This window comes from Sturnira hondurensis, unplaced genomic scaffold, assembly GCF_014824575.4.
Source record: "Sturnira hondurensis isolate 20B ecotype Veracruz unplaced genomic scaffold, ASM1482457v3 Scaffold0014099, whole genome shotgun sequence".
In the NCBI taxonomy this organism is placed as follows: domain Eukaryota; kingdom Metazoa; phylum Chordata; class Mammalia; order Chiroptera; family Phyllostomidae; genus Sturnira; species Sturnira hondurensis.
Window position 1 is genome coordinate 1,237,696 of NW_028086730.1, and position 22,009 is coordinate 1,259,704.

Genomic DNA, 22,009 nt, shown 5'->3' on the forward strand with positions numbered 1-22,009 from the left:
GAAAGGAGAACATTCTGGAGCTTTCCCCAGCCGCTGAGGTGGGAGGCTCTGCATCCAGGCTAACCCGCCTTTCTGTGCTGTCCGACACAAAGGCACCCACTCTGCTGCTCCAGGGAAGGGCCCACAGCATCACAGGGCCACCGCGACAGCCTCTGTGGTGGTCCTGTGGGGCTACCTCCCCAGCTCCCTCGAAGCCCAGCTCAGAGTTGTTCTCCAGACCCAGGGGCCTCCCAGCCCAGGCCAAGTGTCGTAGGACCACGCTTTCCATTTAAAGGTTGCTAACCCCTCTCCCTCATTCAGGTAGGGTTGTCCCCATTTTACCAAGTTAACATGCAAAAAAAAAAAAAGAAGAAGAACCCTCCCTGGGAGCACAGAGGAGTGCCTGGCCGGGGGAGCGCGCCGGGACGCGCCCCAGTGCTGGGCACGGCCTCCTGGGTGTCCTGGCAGCGCGTCCAGCTCCCTGGGACAGCTTTTTAAATCTAGATTTGGCACTGCCGCCATCTCCCACTCGTGGTCCACCGTGGCCGTGAGACTGTCCTCCCCCTGCTCTGTCTTTGTCCACACGCGGGAGGACGTGCTACAACCGCTCTGCACACAGTGACACGTGTCATCCTTGCGATGACACTTGGAGGGAAGTTGTGACGAGGGGAGAGGTCTCGCGGCCGCCTGGCCCTCACTTTGCAGAGAAGGACCCAGAGGACGACGAGAGGGGACGGTGTGCCTGGGGTGAGGCAGCAGTGGCGGCAGAGCCGGTCTTTGATCTCAGGCAGGAGGACGCCCGCTCCACCGGGCCGCTGTGCCACCCCGGCCCAGGTGGGTGGTGTTTGGGGCTGTTTCCGTGCTCCCCAGACCGTCAGGCCTTCACCTCGTGGGTCCTCAATCAGGCCTTGGTGGCTGGAGTCTTCCTGTCTGGCACTGGGGGCAAGTTGTGGCTACTCTCTAGGGCTATTTCCCGGCCCTATAGCTTCCCGGGTGGCTTTCCCAGTTTCTCGGGGTCTGTTGGTGCAACTTTGTTCAGCAGGAGCGATCGTTCCAGCCAACCAGGGGCAAGTAGCAGCCCACTGCAGGTGCCGCGTGCGCAGCAGGTTCTGGTTGGAGGTGTGCTGGGAGTGGTTCCTGGCCTGGGCTCTGGCATCCTGCCGCCTGGCCAGAGGCCCCTGTGGTGAAGAGCTCCTGAATGGAGGTTCCCGGGCAGTCCCAGCACATGAGACCTGGCGTGGTCGGGGACCCCCAGATCAGGGAGGACAGGGCATTTGCCTCTGCCCAGGCAATTCTCCCTGCTAGGCAGAATCACCAAGCATGGGGAAAGGAGGGCCTGCAGCTGGGGAGCACAGCACCTGCAAAGCCAGTGAGAATGTCCCAGCTCCACTGCAGGCTGGAGGGGGCATTGAGGGGACAGGAAGTTAGGGAAGGCAGTGTGGGCAGGACCCGAGGATGGACACCCAAGTCGGTGGGGGCTGTACACAGCACCTGGTTTAGCTCTGACCATGCAGTTCCCCATTTGGAAAACAAGGGTGAGTGCCTCGTACAGACGCTGAGAGTCAGGAGTGCCGGGATGCTGGCAGCAGGCCGTGTGCCCTCATGCCCTGCCCACCCCCGGGATCGCGTGTCCACCGTGGTCTGACCCTGTCCTGCATTCTTGCCCTGCCTGGCAGTGGTTCATTCCAAGTGGCGGTTGGTGGCTTCGCCGGGCAGCCTTCGGGTCTGGCTGTTCTGTCCACTTTGCCAGGGGGAAGAGAAACCACCTTTAGCCGCCAGCTCACTGTGACTGCACTCCTCTGACATTCCCGAGATATCCAGGGGAGTGGGCCTCTGCCGATGGCACTGGGATCAAGGGCAGGGTGGCGGGACAGCCTCCAGGCACCTGTCCAGGGACTTAGATGGAGACTGTGCCCAGCACAGGCATTCTTGAACTCAGAAAATCCCACCGGCCACCATGGGCAGCTTCTATTACCCTCCCATTTTACAGAGTTGGATACTGAGGCCCAGAGCAGGTAGAGAACCTCCCCAGGCCCGGTAGAAGGAAAGGGTCCAAGCCCAGAGCTGGGTCTGGCTGACTGCAGGGCCTGGCCCGTGCTTGGCCACTGTCCCTCGTGGCCCCTTCCTCACTCCATGCTGAAAAAGAGTGTCACCTCAAGTCTCAGTCACTGTGGAGGGATGGAGCGCCCTGCGCATACAGATGGGATTCAAGGCTGGTCTGTCACTTTGGAAGCCCCCACCTCACTGGTCCTCTGCTCTCCCTGCAACCCCCCGTGTGAAAAGCACTTCTTGGGGTCGACTTGGTCGCCTTTGGCAAGCCACCTGGTCCAGCTGAGCCAGTCTGCTCCCGCTCCTGGAACCAGTAAGTGTTCCAAGGGCAGGTGGCCTGCTTGGCATCGTCGTGGGTCCTGAGCGGCCTGTGTTTCCTTCTGGAGGGTTGGCGGCACGGCCCGGGGGCCGCGGTCCCAGCTGCCCCAGCGCCTGCCTGCATTCTGAGTTTGTTGAATGACTGAGGGATCGAGTGGATGGCAGATTCCGTTTGAAGCGCGCCCCCTCCAAGCACCCGTCACGGAGAACTTGACAGTGAATGGGTTTTCCTCTTCTTGTCCTGCAGCTGCTGAACTCGCTATCTGTGGACCCTGATGCCAAGTGCAAGTATGGCCTGTACTTTCGTGATGGCAAACGCAAGGTGGACTACGTGCTCGTGTACCATCACAAGAGGCCCTCGGGCAGCAGGACTCTGGCCAGGAGGTCCCAGTCCCAGGACTCCGCGCTGACCGCCCGCAGCGGCAGGCAGGACCAGCCCCTGCCCGGGCTGGGGAGCCTGGAGGGCGTGGGTGAGCCAGAGTCCCCGCAGGACTTCCACGAGGATGACAAATGTTTCCGCCGTGCAGAGTATGAAGGGAACCTCCTGGAGGCGGGTCTGGAGCTGGAGCGCGACGAGGAGGTAACTCTTCCGCTTCTTATTGGGGCGTTGGGTGGGCGGGGCATCGGGAGGGCGGGCCTGGCGCCGGGTGGGCGGGGCATCCGTTGGGCGGGGCATAGGTGGACGGGTTGCGTCAGGGCGACTCTGTGCAGCTATGTTTCTCAGAAGTGGGTGTGGGACCTTTTCTCTTGGCTTTAAACCTATTCTAAGGAAGGAGCCATGGGAACGCCAGTCTTGTTAAGGTTGGGTAGGAATCGCTTCCGGGTGGCTCTGGGGAGCCCCAGAGAATTCTCCAGGCCACTGTCTGCTCTGGGGCAGGGCTGACCTTCTAGAAATGACCTTCGGGGCGCAGGCCTTTCCTGCTCTGGTCACTCCCTTCCCTGGGAAGATGGGTCCCCAGTCAAGGGACAGAGGATGGCGCTCTCCTGGGAGTCTTCCCTTCTTTCAGACTCAGGTTCTCCCATCAGGCATGTGGCCTGGAGTCCCTCGACTCTGGAGGCCCGCTCCCAGGCAAAGTCCGAGAACCTGTCTCAGTGCAGAGCACTAGGGGCACTCACCTGGGGAGCAAGGCTGCCCTGGCCACTTGGTTTGCTGGGGCGCCCCCGTCGACCACCTCCATCTCTCTGTGCACAGGGGCCTGCCTTCCATGAACACCAGGGACAGGCCCCTTAGCCCGCAGAGCTGTCCTGTGAGGTTAAGGGGAGTCAGTAAGGCCTGTGTAACACAGGCCTTAAGGATGGGGCATGTCATCAGCACGTCACCTTAGGAGGCTAGCAGTGCCCAAGATAAAGCCGATAGCAATCTGTTATTGATGAGAACCATGATCAGTAATGAATGATGTGGGTCTGGGGATGCGAACGCCTGTGGCAGTGAATTAGGAGCCCTGATGTGTGTGTGTAGGATGTTCCCTGGAAGCAGTGAAAACGCCCAGGGGACCGTTCTCTCCCCTGACCCGCCCGGGTGCCGTGTGTTCGACGCGAAGCATCTGTTGGGGTCTTGTTCACCTTCGGAGGCTGGGCTGCCTGCCAGGCGTGGGAGACTTCTGTCGCAGGGATGCTGGGGTTGCAAGGACGTGTGAGGGGCCTTCAAATGCTTTGACAGTTGGGAAGTGAGAATTTGGCCCTGGCAAGGTTGCCGAGCGCCTCTGTCCCTGACTTTGGGAAGCAGCAGCAGACAGGTGTGCACTCGCCCTTTCGAGTTCGGAGGCTTACTCAGTCGTAGGCAACCCTTTGAAGGGGGCCAGTTGTTCTTTCTGCCCTCCCGCGCGGTGCCGCCTGGCCAGCCCTGTGGCTCCTCGTGGAGATGATGCTGTGGCTGTGCAGGGCTGACCTCAACCCATCTCCCTCCGCCGGGAGGAACACACTTGAGGCTCCTTCGGGGCCGGAGAGACCACTCGCCGAGGCGGGGTGTGCAGAGCCGCCACCTTGGGCTCCGTGCGATGGGTGCCTTGTCTGTGCACCGAGGGATTTTCTGTCGCTCTCACTACGGCTATGAAGTCTCACACTCAAAAGGACCCGAGGTCGGGTGATCCACGTGGACCCAGGCCCCATCGCAGGCCCCCACCTGCCGTTTGCAGGAGACGTCACACTGCTTAGGCCTCAGTGTCGCCCAGCGCCACGTGGAGGTAGAGTGGTGTTTCCATCACTGCGTTATCCTGAGTGAAGGGGGAAGGGCCGACTCGGAGTCTGGCGAGTGGCAAGTTCTCACCGACCGACAGTAACATCCCATCAGGTGTTATGGTTCCTCGGGCTGGGAAACAGCCGGGCCCACGCGGGAGAAAAGGAGTGAGCCATATCTTTTAAAACCTCCGTGTCTCCGCTGTGACTTAGAAGTGAAAAGCAAACATAGACGTTGGTTACTGATGCCAAGAAACGATCCCATTTTCCCAATAAGGGCCCCTAAAATGTCTCGGATAATTTGCCTCAGTGGCTGAAAAGGGCCCTTCAGCCACCGACTGGCCGTTTCTAAATGAAAGTACCACGGCGGCATAGCCTAGGCAGTGTGAATTCCCAGAGCGGCTGAGCTGAGTGTGGGCCGTCGCCCCGTGGGGTTGCTCCACTGTGAGCCCCGGTGTCAAGGGCGCCTGGAACTCGGAGCTCTCCCCAGAGATGGGCAGGCCAGGTGCTGAGGGAAGCCCCAGAACCCCTGCAAAGGCCGAGGCTTGAGCCCGGCAGCTTCTGAGGTGTGTGTGGGCTCCTGCCAGCGGGCTTAGCGGGGGGCTGTACTGTGTTTATTTCAGGGGCAGGGAGAGACGCCCTTGGCAATGAAGCGCCCCGGTGCACTCGAGTGACCAAGACCAAGAGGCGTTGGGGTCTGGGGAGTCAGAACAGCCTCCAGAGAGCCACGCGTGCAATCTCGCCCCGTGCGCAACGAAACTCGGGGCTTACGTTCACTTTCCTGGGGGGGAAGATCCGTGGAATCCGTGAGGTCCTCAGCCATTTAGGGACACCGCAGCCAGGGGAGCGCAGGGCTTTTTAACGCGCGGCTCGCCCTCCACACTATTGGTGGCATCTGAGATTTAGCAGCATCTCTGGCCTCTCTCTGGCCAGTAGCACCCCCATATTGTGCAACACAGAGTATGTCCCTTGGGGGCTAATACTGAGCGGCCCTGCTTTAAAGGCTAGGGTAGGGGGAAAGGGGGAGCTGAGAGGAAAGAAGTGGGACAAAGAAGGCCCCCGGCGCCATGGCAGCCCCTTGGAGCTGTCCGCCGGCCCTGCCTTCTGTGGCCGTGTCCTGGCAGCGCGGTGGAGGTCCCTGGAGGCACAGACGAGACCAACTGCTCCCCGAGGGGCTGGGTGTGCTATGCTCTGCTGCTCCTGAGTAGGGTGGGCTGTGAGACCCCCGCAGAGGGCCCCCACCCCGTGCTAGGCTTTTTCCCTGACTCAGGAGGCCTGGTGTGGCAAAGACGTCCGTGATGAAGAGAAGACAGCCTGGCCCAGGGTGCAGTGGGGCCTGGTTTTTAGGAGCTCACACTGTTAACGTCCTGGGGCGGCCATAACAAAGACCACCAACTGGGCAGGGAGGCGCAGAACAGCACGGATGTATTCTCTACATTCTCTCCCAGTTTTGAGGGCGAGGCTCTGGGGGAGGCACCTTCCTCCCTCCTCCAGCCTCTGGGGCTCCAGGCGTCCCTGGACCGAGGCCTCGACACTTCCCACGGGGGACATTCTCCCCTGCGTGTATCTCTGAGTGCATCTCTTCTTAGAAGGTCACTATCGCTGGTGACCCTGACCTCGGCTCTGACCCCGTCAGGCCCATGCTATTTAGCGCAACCTCATCTTAACGTGGGACTGCTTAGTAGGTCTGGAGTGCGCATTTCTAGCCAGCTCCCAGGCCTTGGGGAGGCCACTGCCCCCAGGCCACACTCGGAGGCGTGAGCAGTGTGCTGGCCATCTTCTGCGCGTGCCAGCAGACGCCTCCTGGCGTGCAAGCCCCCCACCTACCGTCAGCACCCACAGGTGGCCTGGACACAGAGCCCGGCCCTGGGTGCACTGAGCCGAGAGTTTGTGGAGTAGGAGGGACAGTGTCTGGGAATGTGCCAGCGGCTGGACACTCAGGGACAGCACTGTCAATAGGCCCCGTGTATGAACAAAGGTTGGCCCGAGGCTGGGACCACGGGTCCCCCATCCGCCCTGTCCCCCCCACCCCTGCCCCACCACTCCGAGCCCTGTGTGTTCGGAGAAGCCAGACACCTGGAGGACAGAGACCCTGGGTGACCCTTTGTGACCTTGATCCAGAAGACAGCCCCAAAAGATTTCACACAGGAAGGGTCTCAGAGGGGTCACATGTAGAGACCCCCAGGACAGTACACCTGACGGGGAATGACTGAAAGAAAGCCTCACTGAAGCAGGAGCCCCAGCGTCCCTCCTAAAGGAAAGCAACCCCACTGCCCCGGCCCGGCGCCCACAGCAGCGGGCCCCCGAAATGGACGGGAGCAGCGTGCGGCCGGCCTGTCTCCTTACACCTGGGACCCATCATCGTTTTGCAAGTCTAGCCGCAAAGCCCGCAGGACGTTATTTACGTCCTCGGACCGTTGCCGGGGAGGCCACACACGGACACACCGGCTGCATGTGCTGGGGGCGGCCGAGGCCCACACTGCCCTGAGGGTGACCCTGACCCCAGCTCTGGCTGCACCTCGAAGGCCTCAGACACTGCAACCCTGTGAAGTCTGTCTGCCTTCACTCTGCCGTCCGGGGCCCAGCGGGCGCCCGGCTGGCTTCTCGGCATCTGCATTTCATCTCTGTCCTGGTGGGCGTTCCTGTGGAGAGACAAGTGAGGAGCCCAGTGGGAGAGAGTGGGGGTGGCTGCCAGACTGAGCCTCGTGTGGGGGGCACCGTGTGGGCTGGTGGAGGCCCCACGCAGTCTCAGGCCCCCTCGGCCACTTCCTGGCTGAACAACCACGGGCAAGGGGCTTCCCCCCACCCTGGACCTGGGTTCCCCCATCTGTGAAGTGGAGGTGAGGGGTGTCCCTCCTCGGGGAATGGCGGCCAAGGGCGTCTTCCCCACTCTGGCCCTTCTTCCCTCCTGTCTGGAGTCGGCAGACAGATCTGGGGGTAGGGTCTCCCTGCAGGTGGGGACACTGCCAGGCCACAGGCAGGGGCGGGGGGCAGGGGCGGGGGGCAGGGGCAGGCAGGGTTGTTTTGGGCAGTCTCTGGCCTTGAGCAAACGAGCGGGAGCCCCGGGCAGTGCTGGCCCTTGGCCCGCTGTGGTGACCAGCCAGGCCCTCAGCACTGCAGGAGGTGGGGCGGGCCTTCCTCACAGTCCCCGGCATTGGGGGCTGGGGGGTCCTCAACTTTCAGGAGCCTGGTCTCACCCCAACATCTCCATCCGTAAGAACAAATGAGCGACACACATTTTCGGGGGACTTGTCGCTTTGGAAGTAATCCCCACCGCGACCCGTGGGAGCTGCCTAACCCCACCGTGAGTGGGCGGTCCAGGCGCCGGTCCCGTTAAAGATGGAAAGAAAGCAGCTGAGGCTGTGAGAGGCGGAGCAAGGAGACCGGGCCCACAGGGCCTGACGGGGGGCGGGACCGGCTTGGGAACCTGGGTCCCCGCTGCTAACCTCGTGTTCTGTGCCCCGAACCGTGCAGTCTCCAGCTGCCCCCTGGCACTGCCCCCACGTTCCCAGGCTCAGTGCCTCCCTGGTGGGCCTTTCCCACGGTGGGGTGTTAGGGACGGCTAGTCCAGGCCTGAAGCCGACAGTTCTCCATCCCACCATGACACATTCATTTCTTTGTCACTAAAGCTTTTTTGTCTTTTGAGACTTCTGCTGAGTCTGTTACACGCCCACCTGCCTTCCTTCGGGCCTGTCTCGGTTTGTGGAAACACGTTTCTCTTGGAGTGAACTCCAGACAGTCTTTTTAAAGTCAAGTCTTCGGAGACCCTCAGAGATGGCTGTACCACTCCACCCAGGTCCCCACTGGGCTGCCACGAAATCTGGGCCACTCCAGCGGCAGTTCTCAGGTCCTCGTGTATCTCAGGCCCCGGTGCGCCAGCGTCCACTCTTTCTGGCTCATCGGGGATCTGCCAGCCGGCTGTTCCCCCTCTGGTGGCTTGCACTTGGCCACCAGAGTGTTTACACCACGGGAATGGGCAGACGCAGCACCTGGGGACCAGGGTCGGGGTTGGTTTCTCCGCTCTGGAGAGGCAGGTGACCACACCCCCCCCACACACACACATTCCTCATGTCTTCCTGGCCTTGCAAGGGGGCTGAGTATTTTCAAACATGCCTGTTGGGTTTGTCATTCCTGTGGTGACACTCTATTTCTGGAAGGTCTGTTAGATTCATTTGCAAGTTGGCTGTGTGCCGTCCTCGTTTCCCGCCCTTCGCAGAGCCTTTCTGATTGGTCACCCGCCTAACACTTTCAGAACCCAAGGCTGTCACCCGTCCTGCTGGCCCTGGCTCTTCTGTCCACTGGTCACCACCCTCACAAAACCCACGGGGCGTCCCCAAGGCCCAGGAGGAAGGTGCCTGTGATCAGAAAGACTCTGGCATGTGGTCACCCTACATCTGAGGGCATTCTGGACAGAACCACCTCAAGCCAAGGTTCTGGATCTAGTGGGGCCCTGACCACGGCTCGTGGGTGGCTGTCACCCCCTCCCCTACCTTCCCTTCTGGTCTGCTCACACCAGGACCACTGTCCTCCTTACAATTCCCTGGGTCGCCAGAAAGTATCATTGCATCGGGCCCAGCTCTGTGGGGTCTCCTGTTAGACGCCCCCCCTTTCCTGGGTCTGGGGCTGAAACCTCCATCCCCTCCCCCACACTCGACGGCTGTGTCACTGGCTGCCCCTGGGTCTGTCCTCGGGGTGTGGCAGCCCTGCTCTCTTCTCAGCCCTTCAGTGACATCAAGGCCACGATGCTGATTACATTTATGTATTTTGTTCTTATCATTTGCCGTGGGAGGTGGATCTGGTTAATGGACCGGCCTGTCCCAGAGCAGGGCTGTGAGGTGACTGCTGACTTGCCTACCGTTTATTCCTCAAACCAGCCAGGCCTTGGGGGCCAGACCCCGGGCCCAGGGCTGGGGGGGAAGCTGCCCCAGACAGTCCCTGCGCCCATTCTGGGCCCCCGTAGAGTCAGCGGCTGTCGGGTCCCAGTTTCTCTTGAGACAGCGGAGAGGGTGCCATGACAACGCAGCAGTGCCTGGTGTGCCGGTGCCCGGGCAGTGGGAAGCTGGTCTGCAGCGTAGACGAGGTCAGCAGGCGGCCGCTCCAGGCACACCCCGGGCCCCGGCTGGGGGCATCTCCTGTCGCCACCGGAAGCCATCTAGGGGAAGAGTGGCGTGGGGGTTTCTGAGCCGGCCCCGCAGGGAGGGGGCGCTGCAGGCCTTCCCTGGGCCTTGTCTTGTATGTCGAAGTGGGCTCAGGACGCCCGCCACAAGGTCAGGGAGAGGACCGTGTGAGTGTCCGGATGCCAGTGTCACGGAAAACCCGCCTGGTCCTGAGGGACCGCTGGGGACAGGGCACTGAGCATCCCAGAACTTGAAAACCTATTTGTTGTAGGGAATGTGAACCTTCTGGGCAGGTGGCCCGGGGGCTCCAAGTGCTGGGTCCAGAGGAGGCCTGTGCCCCGTCCTTGGGCCTCCTGACCCCTGAGGCGGTGGCCGTGTCTCCATGGGAACTAAGGAAGCTGAGGACAGCGAGAGAGGGAGTTTGCCCTCACTGTGGTCAGGGCCCCAGGGCTGCCCTAGCTCCTGCCTCAGGCAGGGCCTTTTCGTCCCTGCCGAGTGCACCACACACACGCCCCCGGGCTCCTATCTGACCCGAACCCAGGGCAGTCACCCCAGGGTCAGTGTTGGGGGAGAACCCTGGGGGGCTCCTGATTCCCCGAGTTCAGGACTTTGTCCCTACAGCAAAAGTCGCCCTGGGGTGCAAGGCGGCCTGCGGGGCCAGGGTGGGAGTGAGGAGGCGGTGGGTGCCTCAGGCCACCAAGGGCCCCCAGAAAGGGCCACGTGCTGCCTTTATTGATGTAGACCTTCCAGCAATTTCCAAGCCGTGCTTTGCCATGGTAGGTGGCCACGAATGGGTCCGGGAACATGCAGTCCTGCCAGTGACTTAGAAAGTCCAGGGAATGTAGAGGGGACTGCTGGGTGTCCTCGGCCACCACCAAAGGGCCAGGGACAAGTTCTGCTTCCAGAAAGGAAAATGCCCCAGACAGTTCTGGTCAGGCCAGTCTCTGCAACAGGGCTCAGAATGGAGGTTTGCATGACTTAGTCTGTGCCGGGAGAGCTCTGCACCGAGGGGAGCACACTCACCCGCCCTCCCACCCCCTCTGGTTGGTGGCCCTGTCCCAGCCCTGACCCTGTCCCCTCACAGAGCCCCCATACAATTACAGCTCTGGCTGTGGCCAATCAGTGGCCTCCGAACTCCCCAGCTTGAGGGGCCTGAGTCATAACTGACCTCCCTCCTGAGGGGCCTCCGGCTGTTGGAAAAGGGCCCCCTGCCCCTCCCGGCCTCATAGCTTCACCCGGGAGTCAGAGGCAGGCTGCGGCCGGGCACTACGTTCCCAAACGCCTGTGAGTGCGCCTGCGAGCCGGTCCCATGACCCCTCTCCCAGTCCGCCCGCGGTTTCCCTGGGAGGGACCCCGTTGCTCACGTCAACAGAGGAACGTGTTTTCCCAGGGAGGCCGGCCGCAGCGCCAGCTTCCAACCACCCTCGAGAGAAATCCCCGCCGGCCGGCGGGTGTATTTTGGGTGTCTGCGTGTGGACGAGCAGTGCACAGAAATAACCCCCTTGGCAGCGGGAGAGGATGGGCTCCGCCGCACGTGGGCTGCCCTGGTTGCTTCCCGGCTCCGGGCGCCCACAAGTCACGGGGGCTGGGGGCTCGGTGCCCTCACGGCCGGACTTCTCCTGCCAGCCAGTGACCCAGGCGCCAGGGGGCTCCACAGACCCTGCTCGGGCCCAGGAACCTCGTGGTTCTCTGCTGTTCGTTGTGAGGACACCCGTGCTGTGCACACCCTGGTCTTCTCGGGCGGCTGGGCAGTCTGTGTGTGTTCCGGGTGCCTTCTATGAGAAAGCGTGTCGTCGCTGCGCGGACGCTGCGCACCTGAACACGCAGTTCAAGGGGGGACAGAGGGGAAAGGAAAATCGGAGGTGTGGAGGGCATCTGGGTCTGACTAGGTGCGGACGCGGGGTCACATGGCCTGCTGGGAGCAGGGGTGCCCATGTCTGCTGCCTGCACGATACTGGCCCCACGCCCCAGCCTGACTGTGCCTGTGTGCACTGCTGCCTGTGTGCACACGTGTGTGTGGCTTTCGGCCACACTCAAGTACGCGGTGCTGCGCGGTAACTCCAGTCGCCCTGCTGCGGGTTAGAGCCTCAGAACTTAACCTTCTCATAACTGACCTTCCGGATGCTTCCACCACCCCCTCCCCCTGCTCCTGACTCTGCCCTCCCACTCCCACCTCGGTTCTGCTTCCTGCTCCCATGAAGTTGGCCTTTGTTTTGTTTTGCTTTTTGAGATTTCATGTATAAGTGAGATCGTACAAGATTTGTCTTTCTCTGGCTTGTCTCACTGAAGCATAATGTCCCCCAGGCTCACCTGCGTTGTCACGAAGGGCAGCAACTACTTCTTTTATGTAATATCCGTCGTGTGTGTGTGTGTGTGTGTGTGTGTGTGTGTGGGTGGGTGTGGACCAGACTGTTTTATCTGCTCGTCGGTCAGTGGGCACTTGGGTGGCTTGCACCTCTTGGCTGCTGTGGGTGTGGGGGTGTGGGTACATCTTTGTGGTCCAGACACACATCCTTCTCCTGAGTTCCTGGCAATGGGGCTGCCAGATTGCATGGTCCTCGTTCTTGTGCTCAGGCTTCGCCCCAGGCCGCGGTGCTCCCATCTGTGAAGGGGGCCACGTGTGGTGGGCCCTTTCCCAGCCCCTGGCCGGGCAGCCCTGGTGCATCCCTGTCACTCAGACACACTGCCCCAGGAGAAGGGACTTGTCCGGGCTCACAGCAGTTCAGTCGGGGAGCAGCCTCGAAGCCAGGCCCCGTACCGGGCTGCTCACGCTCGGAAGAACAGGAGAGGCCACATGCAGAGAGAGGTGTGGCCTGACCCCACAGAGGGGAGGTTTCCGGAGGGGCCATCTTCCCCGCCGCCACCTCCTCGTCCCTGCTCCAGGCGGAGAGGGCTCTGAGTCCACGTGGGTGGGGGCCAGAGGGCTCTGTGCTCTCCAAGGGCTTCCTCTGTGGCCGCTGCTCTGGGGGCCCTCGGCTCGGCCCCCTGAAACTCTTCTGGGTGCTTGGGGTCCGGGACCTCCCTCCAGGCCCTCCTGGCCCTCCGTCAGTCGTTCCATGAGACTTCTCCACCCGTGCTCCCTCATACCACCTGCCAGGAGGGGACTGGGAGCACTGTGGAGAGGGGCCAGCGAGGGGACGGGAGGAAGCCGCTCGGTGCGGCAGCTCCCGGCCACCTGCAGTTGCACTCGGAGCGGTTTCCAGTGTGTCTGCCCTGGCTGACTCAGGCCTCCTCTCCTCTCCTAGACAAAAATCCACGGGGTTGGATTCGTGAAGATCCACGCGCCCTGGAATGTGCTGTGCAGAGAGGCGGAGTTTCTGAAGCTGAAGATGCCGACCAAGAAGGTTGGTGGGGGCGCGTCTGCCCTGAGGCTGGTCTCCGGGCCGAGGGCTGCATGGCAGGAGGCCCTGCGTCCCTAGGAAAGCCAGCGGCCTCTCGTCCCTGCAGAGACCTAGCCCAAGCCCCGGAGCTGGCACAGGCAGGCGCCTCGGGCCGTGCTGTGTGTAACACAAACGCGGTTCACCGTCCGGCTCTGGTGTCTCGGGCGCACGGTCTCTCAGCTGGTCCGTGAGAATCATTGTGGTTGCACTTTCCCGGCTGGCTCAGCGTTTTCTCATTCATCTCAAAACGCTGAGGCTTCGGCGCCTATGCAGCTCTGACGCCCGGGCGCTCCTCAAGTTTAGCTGGGCGTCAGGGTTTCCGGGTGAGGACGGAGGAGGGAAAGTGCGCCAGGACCGAGTCGCCCAGGCACCCCAAATCCATGGGGATCCTTGGGGTTACTTCTTCAGGGAGGTTCTCTGTGCTGCGTCATCATGGCTCTCTCGGCGGGCCTCCCCTGGAACCGCAGGCTTTCCGGGTTTACCTGGAACCCGGGCATGCCGAGGAGTGGGTCCCGGCGTGCGTTCTCAGGAGGGTGGGATGGCTCCGGGACCCGCTGAGACGAGGGTCACGGCTCAGCCAATGACGTGGGTCCCCCTCCCCCTGGTCGGTCTGCAGCTGTATCACATGAACGAGGCCCGGGGCCTCCTGAAGAAGATCAACTCCGTGCTCCAGAAAATCACGGCCCCCATCCAGCCCAGGGTGGCGGAGCACAGACCGCAGACGGTGAAGAGGCTGTCCTACCCCTTCTCCAGGGAGAAGCAGCACCTGTAAGTGTGGGCCCCGGCCCCTCCCCCGCCATGGCACAGGGCGGGGCAGACACAGGTTGTGGGACCACGGCCTCCAGGAGGGGGCACCTCTACCCCCAGAGCCTGTGCTCAGAAGAGCTCAGGGCCTGGAGCACAGAGAGGCCCTGGCCAGCACTTTCTAGGGTCACTGCTGACTGAGGAATTAAGGGGGCAAAGAGTCTTGTCACTCTGCCTGGTGACACTTAGGAACACTCACAAGGTCACAAGTAGTGCCTCAGCCCCAAAAGCAGTGGCCTGGGCACCCTTCCCTCTGCGCAGCTCGGTCCCTCATGGGAGGTGGCCGAGGAGGGTCTGCGAATCTCTCGGGGAGGCAGAAACTGGAAAGCAGCCCCAGCTGGAGGCCCCAGGCCCCGGGGACTCCACGGCCCCAGCCGGTGGGGTTGCCTGGCAGCACGGCACCTGTCCTGGAAATCCGCCCCCTGCCCCCCGCTCCCTCGGGGCGTAGCCACCTGGCCTCCGGGAGACCTCGCTGGGCAGAGCGTGAGAGGAGCTCGGGAACACGGTGAGGCTTTGGTGGCCAGTTGTCGAAGCACGAGGTCTCCCGGTCACCCCTGTCCTCCTGGGGCGTGGAGACCTGGGCCTCCACCCGGCACATGTATTAGTCACAGGGCCACACTCCTGGGGACAAGAAACAAGAACAAAGAGAGAAGAACATGGCCCCCGTCCAACTTCTGCCCGCTTTGGGACATGGCTCTGGGGCATTGGAGGGAGACCCCTCCTCCCTGGCACCCCCTGCCTGGCCAACCCAGGCTCACCTCTAGGCTCCGTGGGGAGGGAGCCCCCCACACCCTCCCAGTTCTTGCTTGGGGAGTGGCTCACCTATCCCACAGATGGCTCCGTGCCTTCGGAAGCATTAGGCAATCTCCAGGTGGTCTCCAAGACCCCAGGACCAAAGCCTCTCGGAAGGTGCAGGGGGGTGATCTTAAATACCAAGCGTCACAGGGACACGATGCCACCCCCACCCCGAGCAGTGCTGCAGCAGAGACCAACGCCAGCACATGGAGGGCGTCCTCAAACCCAAGCAGGGTCCCCGCAGGGAGGTCGCCACCCCGAGGGTCTCCCGGCCTCCTGGAGGATTTTGTGGGGGCGCGATGAGGGGCTGGGGGACTGACTGTGTCAAATGCCCTGGGTCCGGTCACACCTGGGCTGCGGACAGGGCAGTGTGGCTTGCAGGGTCTCCGAGCGCAGGCGGGCCGACCCCAGCGGCCTGCGTCTCTCCTCCTCCCCTGTTCCTGCAGATTTGACCTGTCTGACAAGGATTCCTTCTTCGACAGCAAAACCCGAAGCACAGTAGTGAGTATCTCCCGTCTGCGGGAATCAGCGGTGTAGCAGGCTGGCCAGCGAGGCGGCCCGAGGGAAGGGGACCGTAATTTCATTTCGGAGAAACTCCCCAGGTGGAAGAGGCTCTAATTGTCTGTGACAGAAATAATTAGAATAATAAAGCCGAGAGGGCTGCTAGGGGCCCAAGGGCCCTCCCAGCCCAGCAGTTGGTGTTGGGGGGGGACCAGCAGGAGAGAGGGGAGGGGGATTCCAGGACTCCAGACCCCTCTGTGAGTCTGGTCTTCGCCCCAGTTCCCCCCACACACGGCTTCCTGCCGCTGGCCCCTGGCCACCCCCCTTAGGGGGATCGCAGCTCCTGACAGGCCCAGAGGTTGCCCAGAGGTTGCCCAGCCGGCAGGCCAGGCAGGAGTGACGGGCGGTGGTGGCACCTCACTGCGGGTTGGGGTGGAGACGGGAGTCTTTGCCAGTTGCACGCACTGAGGCCTGAGATCTGAGCAGGCCACCCCGCCCTGTTCAAGGCATTGGTTTAGTGTTTCTCCCTCAGCCGCCAACCAGTCCGCCAGCCAAGTTGGGCCATGCGGCTCAGGACCCCACTTTTATCTAAACCGGACTTCAGCCCCCCAGGGGGAGTGCTGCTGAACTGCTGCCCGCCTCTCCGCTCCTCCCTGCCCAGAGAGCCCAGCCCGGTGGGGAGGAGGGGCAGGCCTGGACCTTGACCAGAGAGCTACCCCTCGAGCACCCTGAGACTGGAAGGTGGCCGGGCGAGGGACAGTGCTGCAGGCCACGTTGGCGTCAGGGGCTGGGTGGCTGCAGATCCGTCCCGTCCACTCTCCTCTCCCTCCCCGTCTCATGGCTCCGGGAGTCACTGAGGCCGCATCGGAGCCAGGCCCGCACTGGCTTCCTGCTCCAAGGGCTGCGGGAGCCCCCTCCGAGGGGCGCCAGCCCCCAGCGCAGGGACGGAGCCACTGCTGTGACTTTTGGCGTATTGATCTACTTAGAACACTGTGTCACTGGTCGGTTTCAGCCGTTAAATCCCGTCGTTAAAAACACCAGCTGCCGGTGTGGCTCGGGCTGCCGTGTGTCCACAGAGGGGAGCCCCCACCCACCCTGGGACGCCCACTGCTTGAGAGGACCCTCCAGCTTTAAGCTGGACGGTTTCCCTTCCTACAGCAGCGTGGTAAACTGAGTCACACGCCCGTGTTTCAATATGCACGTGCACCCCGACTTTGCACATTACCTAGGGCTGTCAAAATGCTCCTGGGGCCCAGGGCAGGCGCAGATTTGTGCATTCACTCTCGCTGTCGGGGAGGTGGTCGTGGTGGGGGGTGGGGGGGGACACGTGAATCAGAAGCCCTCGTTCCCATCTCATCGCGGATCTCTATAGAACTGAGTTCCGTCCCTGATCCCCAGGTCCCGGGGAGCCATGCTGACAGGGAGTTAGTGCTAAATGAACCGCCCCCCACTCCAGTTACTCCCGGGGTGGGGTCACTCTCTCCCAGAGACCTGGAAGGTCAGTTTGTAAGCTGCCCATACTCCAGAGGAATTCCTCGGTGATTCAGAACGTTGCCCTTGGTCAGCCTGGCTCCGTGGTCTTTGAGTGCCAACCATTTCTGGAGTTGGAATGAGGTCATGGTAGGCGGGTAGGAGTTGGGAACAGCAGGGAAGGAGCCGATGTGTTGGACTTGAGACTTGGACCATTGGGCCCTAGGGAGCCATAGAAGGTTGTGGACAGGGTTTTAGATGAGGTCAGATCTGTCCCTCTGAGAGTGCCGCCCGTGGCCGCCATGGGAGGGCAGATGGTTGCAGCGGTGACTGTGAATGGGACTGTGAGGGTGCATGGGTGGGAGGAGGCATTTATAGCAGAATCTACTCGGTCAGGAAGAGGCTACCGACTAGATCAGGGGTGAAGGGAGGGAGCCCACTGAGTGGGCCTTCGTTCGTTCATTCATTCATTTGTTCAGTGGGCAGTGACCAAGCCCCGGTGCCCAGGACTGGGAGGTGGGGGGGGGGGCTACAGGGCCAGCAGCGAAATGCACTTCGGGACAAGACAGCAGCGAGAAGGCAGAGCGACAGGAATGGCCGGTGCTCTGTGGCCGGTCGTCGAGGTCCCTCTGATCTAGATCTCAGGACGAGTGCTTGTGGCAGGAGAAACCGCCGGGTGGAGGCCCTGAGGCTGCGGGACAGGGCGCAGTGGGGGGGAGGGGCGGCCAGGAGGCCGGGCTCGCCGGGACGGACAGGAGGGGAAGAGGAGGCCGATGGGCAGGTGGGGGGCCCCCTGGAATTCCGGCTGTTGGCCTTGCCCGGAGGGAGTGGGGTGGAGGAGGGTTGGGAGGGCGAGTGGTACACTCTGCCCCACACGTCTGTGCCGTAGGATCCATGATTTTCATCCCATTTTGCACCTGGGGAAACTGAGGCATGAGGCGGTGAGGTAGTTTACCCCACAGCCAGCCACTGGGAGGGCCTGGACCCAGACCCAGGCAGGGCCTCCTGAAGCCGCCACGCGAAATGTTTTGTTAGTAAATGTGTTACCAGCCGGGGTGCGTGCGGCGGGACCTTCGGGGCAGCTTCTGCCGGGCACCCCATGCTCTGCCGCATCCTGACTGGGTCCAGTGGCATCCTGAGACCCGTCTGCCCGGGTTTCTGGAACATTCGTGGCTATACCAGGAGTGGTCCTATGGGCTGGGTCCTGGTGTCTCTGAATTCCAGCCCAGCTCTCAGCCAAAGGGTCCGTGACCCGGCAGCAGGGCGCAGGGCGCAGCATGGCAAGGAGGCGGTGCTTCGCGAGGGGGAGTGAGAGGTGGGGCTCCTCCACAGCACTTGCTCACCCCCCGCCCCCAGCACACAGGCCCCGATGCTGCCGACGGGGCCCCCTCAGAAGGGCTGTCTGCGGCCCCTGGGGAAGGGGGGAGGTCCGCATGGGTTGCCATCTGTGCCCTGTCCCGTCTCGGCGCTCACGCGGCCGTCCTTGCTCGCCCCTGCAGCTGGAGTAACCGCCCCCCTCTGTCACCCCCACACCAGGTCTACGAAATTCTGAAAAGGACGACCTGCACCAAAGCCAAGTACAGCATGGGTAAGGACATTCCCGGGCCTTGACATCAGCGCTGGCTCCCGGCGGTAATCTTGCCTGGGCATCGTCTCTGCGGGGGGTGGCCAGCCGGCTTGGGCGTCTTCAGAGGGTTTGATTGAAGCCTGGAAGGAAACCCGTCCCAGCCCTGGGCCCGAGGGGCAGTTTCATGGCCGTGTACCCACTCCTCCGCACTCAGGTCTGACTCTGGCCCCCGGCGTTTCTGGTGGAGTCCACGGCCTCCCCCTCCAGAGGCAAATCCTGGCTGCTGGAAGCGGTGGGCTCACCAGGCGTCTTAACCCTCACTTGACCCTCACAGCCCAGCAGGAAGCAGTTAGGGGTCCAGCAAGGCAATGGCCCCAAGCAGCACCCCAGGCCACAGGCAGCCAGACAGGTTCAAGGTTGGCCGAGGGTGGAAGGCACCCCACCGGGCCGACGCAGCCCCACACCAGGCCTTGCTGGAAGGCGCTCCCCTCGACAGGTGCCTGATTCTAGAACCTGCCACAGAACCATGCCAGCTGGAATCCTGGGGGCCAGGACACAGAACACTCCAGGCCACAGATAGGACACCTTACTGATTAAAGCAGGGGGAGGGCCACCCCCCACCCCCGAGTGCCTTGCCCAAAGCTGCAGGCCCAGCTGGCAACCTGCGGCGTTTCAGAGCCACCTGCCCTTCCCCAGCTGCGCCAGCAGCGCAGAGGGTCACAGTGGACAGGCTCCTGAGGTCTGAGGCAGTGGCTGGGGGCCCCTGGGCGGGCTGGGTAGGAGTGGAGCCTGTGCATCCGGGAGCAAGAGTTTGGGCTCACCCACTTCCCGGGAGGAACCGTGGAGGGCGGGGGCAGGGGCAGCAGAGTGAAATGCCTGGCTGGTGATGGCCCGGGCCAGGCCCAGGTTACAGGGCCGGTGGAGAGGGTGAACCTGGTCCCCTGGCTGACTCAGGTCCCCTAGCCTCAGCAACACCCTTCTGGGCCTGAAATTTCTAAGCCCGTGTCCTAAGTTAGAGGGAGTGGGGCCTCATTCAGGGTCCAAGAGGAGCCCAGGAGAGCCCTCCCCACAGGCCCAGCCCGGCTTCCATAGAACAAGAGCCTCCAGAATTGCCAGGCACCCCAGTTGGGGGAGGAGTGTGGTTCTAGCCCCGGCCCCAGCTCAGTCTCCCTTAGGGCCCCTCCCTAGGGGAGTTCACACCGTTGCTAAGAGAGTCTGGGCCCCGGGCGCCCACCAGGGTGCTCCCTGGGATGGGCCCTCTGAGCTGGCTCCCAGCCCCTGATGTCCGGGCAGAACTGGGGGCTCCTCTGCACCCCCGTGTCACGTCCGGCAGCGCTGCTGGGCTCCAAGTCATCGGTTCAGCAAGCGAGGACTCTGTTCCCGAGGGGTCCCAGGTGCGCCCTGCCCCCAGGGCTCTGTGTTCTGGGGGAGAGAATAGACACAAAGAACCAGCCACGGCAGGTCTCCGGGCCTTGCCTCGGAGGGAGGGTGGGAGCGGGGGGTGCAGGTGAAGGTCCGGACCTGTGGGCAGTGAGGGGGAGGGACGAGGCCTGTGTCCTGGACCAGACTCCAGACTCCCTTAGGTGCCCTGACCAGTTCAGATCACTCCTCAAGGATACGGTCAGTTTTAAGTCAGAGAGCAGGCTGGCTAGACCACTGAAAAATCTGACCCATCTGGGACCTACAAAGCCCCTTGGGCCAGGCAGATGACCAGTGACAAGCAAGGGGCTTCCTGGACATCCCTCAGCAGCGCAGGATCCCGCAGAAGCCTGCAAAGCACCAGAGTGCCAGGCGCCCCGTCCCCCACCCCCCACCGCCCGGCACAGCCAGGCTCGGCCCTCCCCTCTCCCCGGCGGCGTCTCCCACAGCCGGAGTCCAGGAGGGGCAGGTGCGGTCACTGTTCCCGAGCGTCAGGGCAGGGCCTGGGGCCTGCGAGTAGACAAATGGGAGCACCGGCCCGCAGGGCGCCTTCTCCCCCAAACGCAGCTCCGCGCTGACCCTCCCGGGCCCTTTTGCGTGTAACTAATAGTCGGTGTGTAAACAGGGCAAGGAGAGGGAAGAAAGAAGGACTCTGCCCTTCTAAGTAAAAGGCGAAAATGTGGTCAATACGGTAAGTGCTTTGGCCCCTGCGCGGGGGCTCGCAGGCCTCCTCTCTGGCTTTTCCAATCAAACCTAAAACCTAATTCCAAATTGTACGTGTGTTTCTGACGCCGTCCATTTGCCGTATTTTCCTCATGATCCAGCTTTTCTAACCACCTAAACCCCATCTTTCCGGTCTGCAGGCTTGCCTTCCAGCTGGCGGGGTAGTCGGTGAATTGCAGGTCTGGGGCTCCTCCTCCCTCCTCGACGCAACTTCCTCGTGGGGTTTCCTCTGTGTCTCCCTAATTCTGCCCATAGAGCATGTTTTTGTCACCTAGTCGGACCCGGGGAGGAAGCCCGTGCGCGGCAGGTGGCGGGCGCTCTGCAGCCAGGTGGCGGTGGCTGGCATGGAGAAAAGTCCCCGGTGGCCGAGACAGTCCCCGGAGTCTCTGACGGGACACACAGCGGTGGGACACCTGTTCAATCCGTAATCCTCTCTCCGCCTTTGTTTTTAAGGCATCACGAGCCTGCTGGCCAACGGCGTTTACTCGGCGGCCTACCCCCTGCACGACGTAAGTGACCTTGACACTCAGTCTATCTGCCGTCACCTGACTCCCCAAATCCCCGTGGGACACGCCCCCCCGGGAGCTCTAATTAGCCTGCGGTCTGGGCTTCCTGCTTGGGCCTTTTTTAAATGTCACCACGCACAGGCCTGCTCTGTTCCCCCAGTGGGGGCCAAGAAGTGACAGGACCCTCTGTTCTTGCAGACCAATGCCACCAGAAACATCTGTGGCAGAGACTGGCCCTGCTTTGTCTGAACTTTGAGGCCGGCTGGTCCACAACACGTTCCCCCGCCTTGGTCCCCCCCGCCCCGCCCCCGCCCCGCCCTGCCTGGTTCTGGCAGAGTGGCCAGAGCTCCGTGCGTGTCTATCTCTGCCGAGCAGGCGGCCAGCTTCCTGAGCTGGACCTCCGAATCCCCCTGGGAGCCCCTGACAAATATAGCCTGTGGCCTCGGCCGGTGTTGTCTTGGCTGGGGCGGAGGGAGCGAGATGATTCCTCGTTGTCTCCACGGAAACAGGGACCGGAGTTCAGCGGGGCACTGGGAACGGGCAGTGGGGCCTGAGCAGTGTGGGAACCCCGGACAGAGGATCTCGAACTTTCTGAATGTCTGCTGCTGCAGAGCCTGAGGTCCAAGAAGCAGGAGGGGGCGCGTCCTGGGGTGCCCAGGGCCAGACTCCAGGCCGGGCGCCTCGCTCCTCTGCAGCCCTCAGGGGAAATGGTCCTCAGTTCTGCCCCGGGCTCAGTGTGTCCGTCCTGCCCGTTGTCGGGGCCCGTGTGGCTGTCAAGGCGGACACACGCATGAGAGGGTTTTCAGCAGTAGTGGAGGAGCTGAGGGTGCTGGCCCCACAGGTGGCTGCCCCCCCAGGAGAGGGTGCTGGCCTGCTCTTCGTTCCCTCGCCACTCACGGCAGGGGTCTGAGGCCGACCAGCCTTCCCTCCGTGGGCCCTTGTGCAGGCTGCGCCTTCTGCCTGTCATGCTCTGCCCGTCCCCGGGCCTGGCCGACGCCTCGCCCCTCCCCAGGCGTCCCCAGCACGGCCACTCCGAGCCTTCCTGCTCCCCGCCCTCAACCTCTCCGTCGCTCCTCTGGGCTTCTGGTGTGCCCTGTCCCACCAAGACACCACTTAGTGGCCACCATTCACTGCGTGTGCGTCTCATGAAAACCCCCTGCGGGCATCTAGTAGGTGCTCGATAAACGTGTTGTGGATGTTGGCCAG

The 22,009-nt window shown here is 62.6% G+C and overlaps 1 protein-coding gene across 1 annotated transcript in view; it reads left to right on the top strand.

Moving 5' to 3' along the window:
• Positions 1 to 22,009, top strand: part of ANO1 (anoctamin 1) — a 120,179-nt gene that overhangs the window by 54,627 nt on the left and 43,543 nt on the right. Inside the window, exons 3-9 of the mRNA XM_037062573.1 lie at positions 2,594 to 2,926; positions 12,884 to 12,982; positions 13,635 to 13,786; positions 15,064 to 15,118; positions 18,125 to 18,176; positions 20,200 to 20,265; positions 20,751 to 20,806. Of these exons, the coding sequence (XP_036918468.1) occupies positions 2,594 to 2,926; positions 12,884 to 12,982; positions 13,635 to 13,786; positions 15,064 to 15,118; positions 18,125 to 18,176; positions 20,200 to 20,265; positions 20,751 to 20,806 (813 nt within the window). The remainder of the gene's footprint in view (positions 1 to 2,593; positions 2,927 to 12,883; positions 12,983 to 13,634; positions 13,787 to 15,063; positions 15,119 to 18,124; positions 18,177 to 20,199; positions 20,266 to 20,750; positions 20,807 to 22,009) is intronic.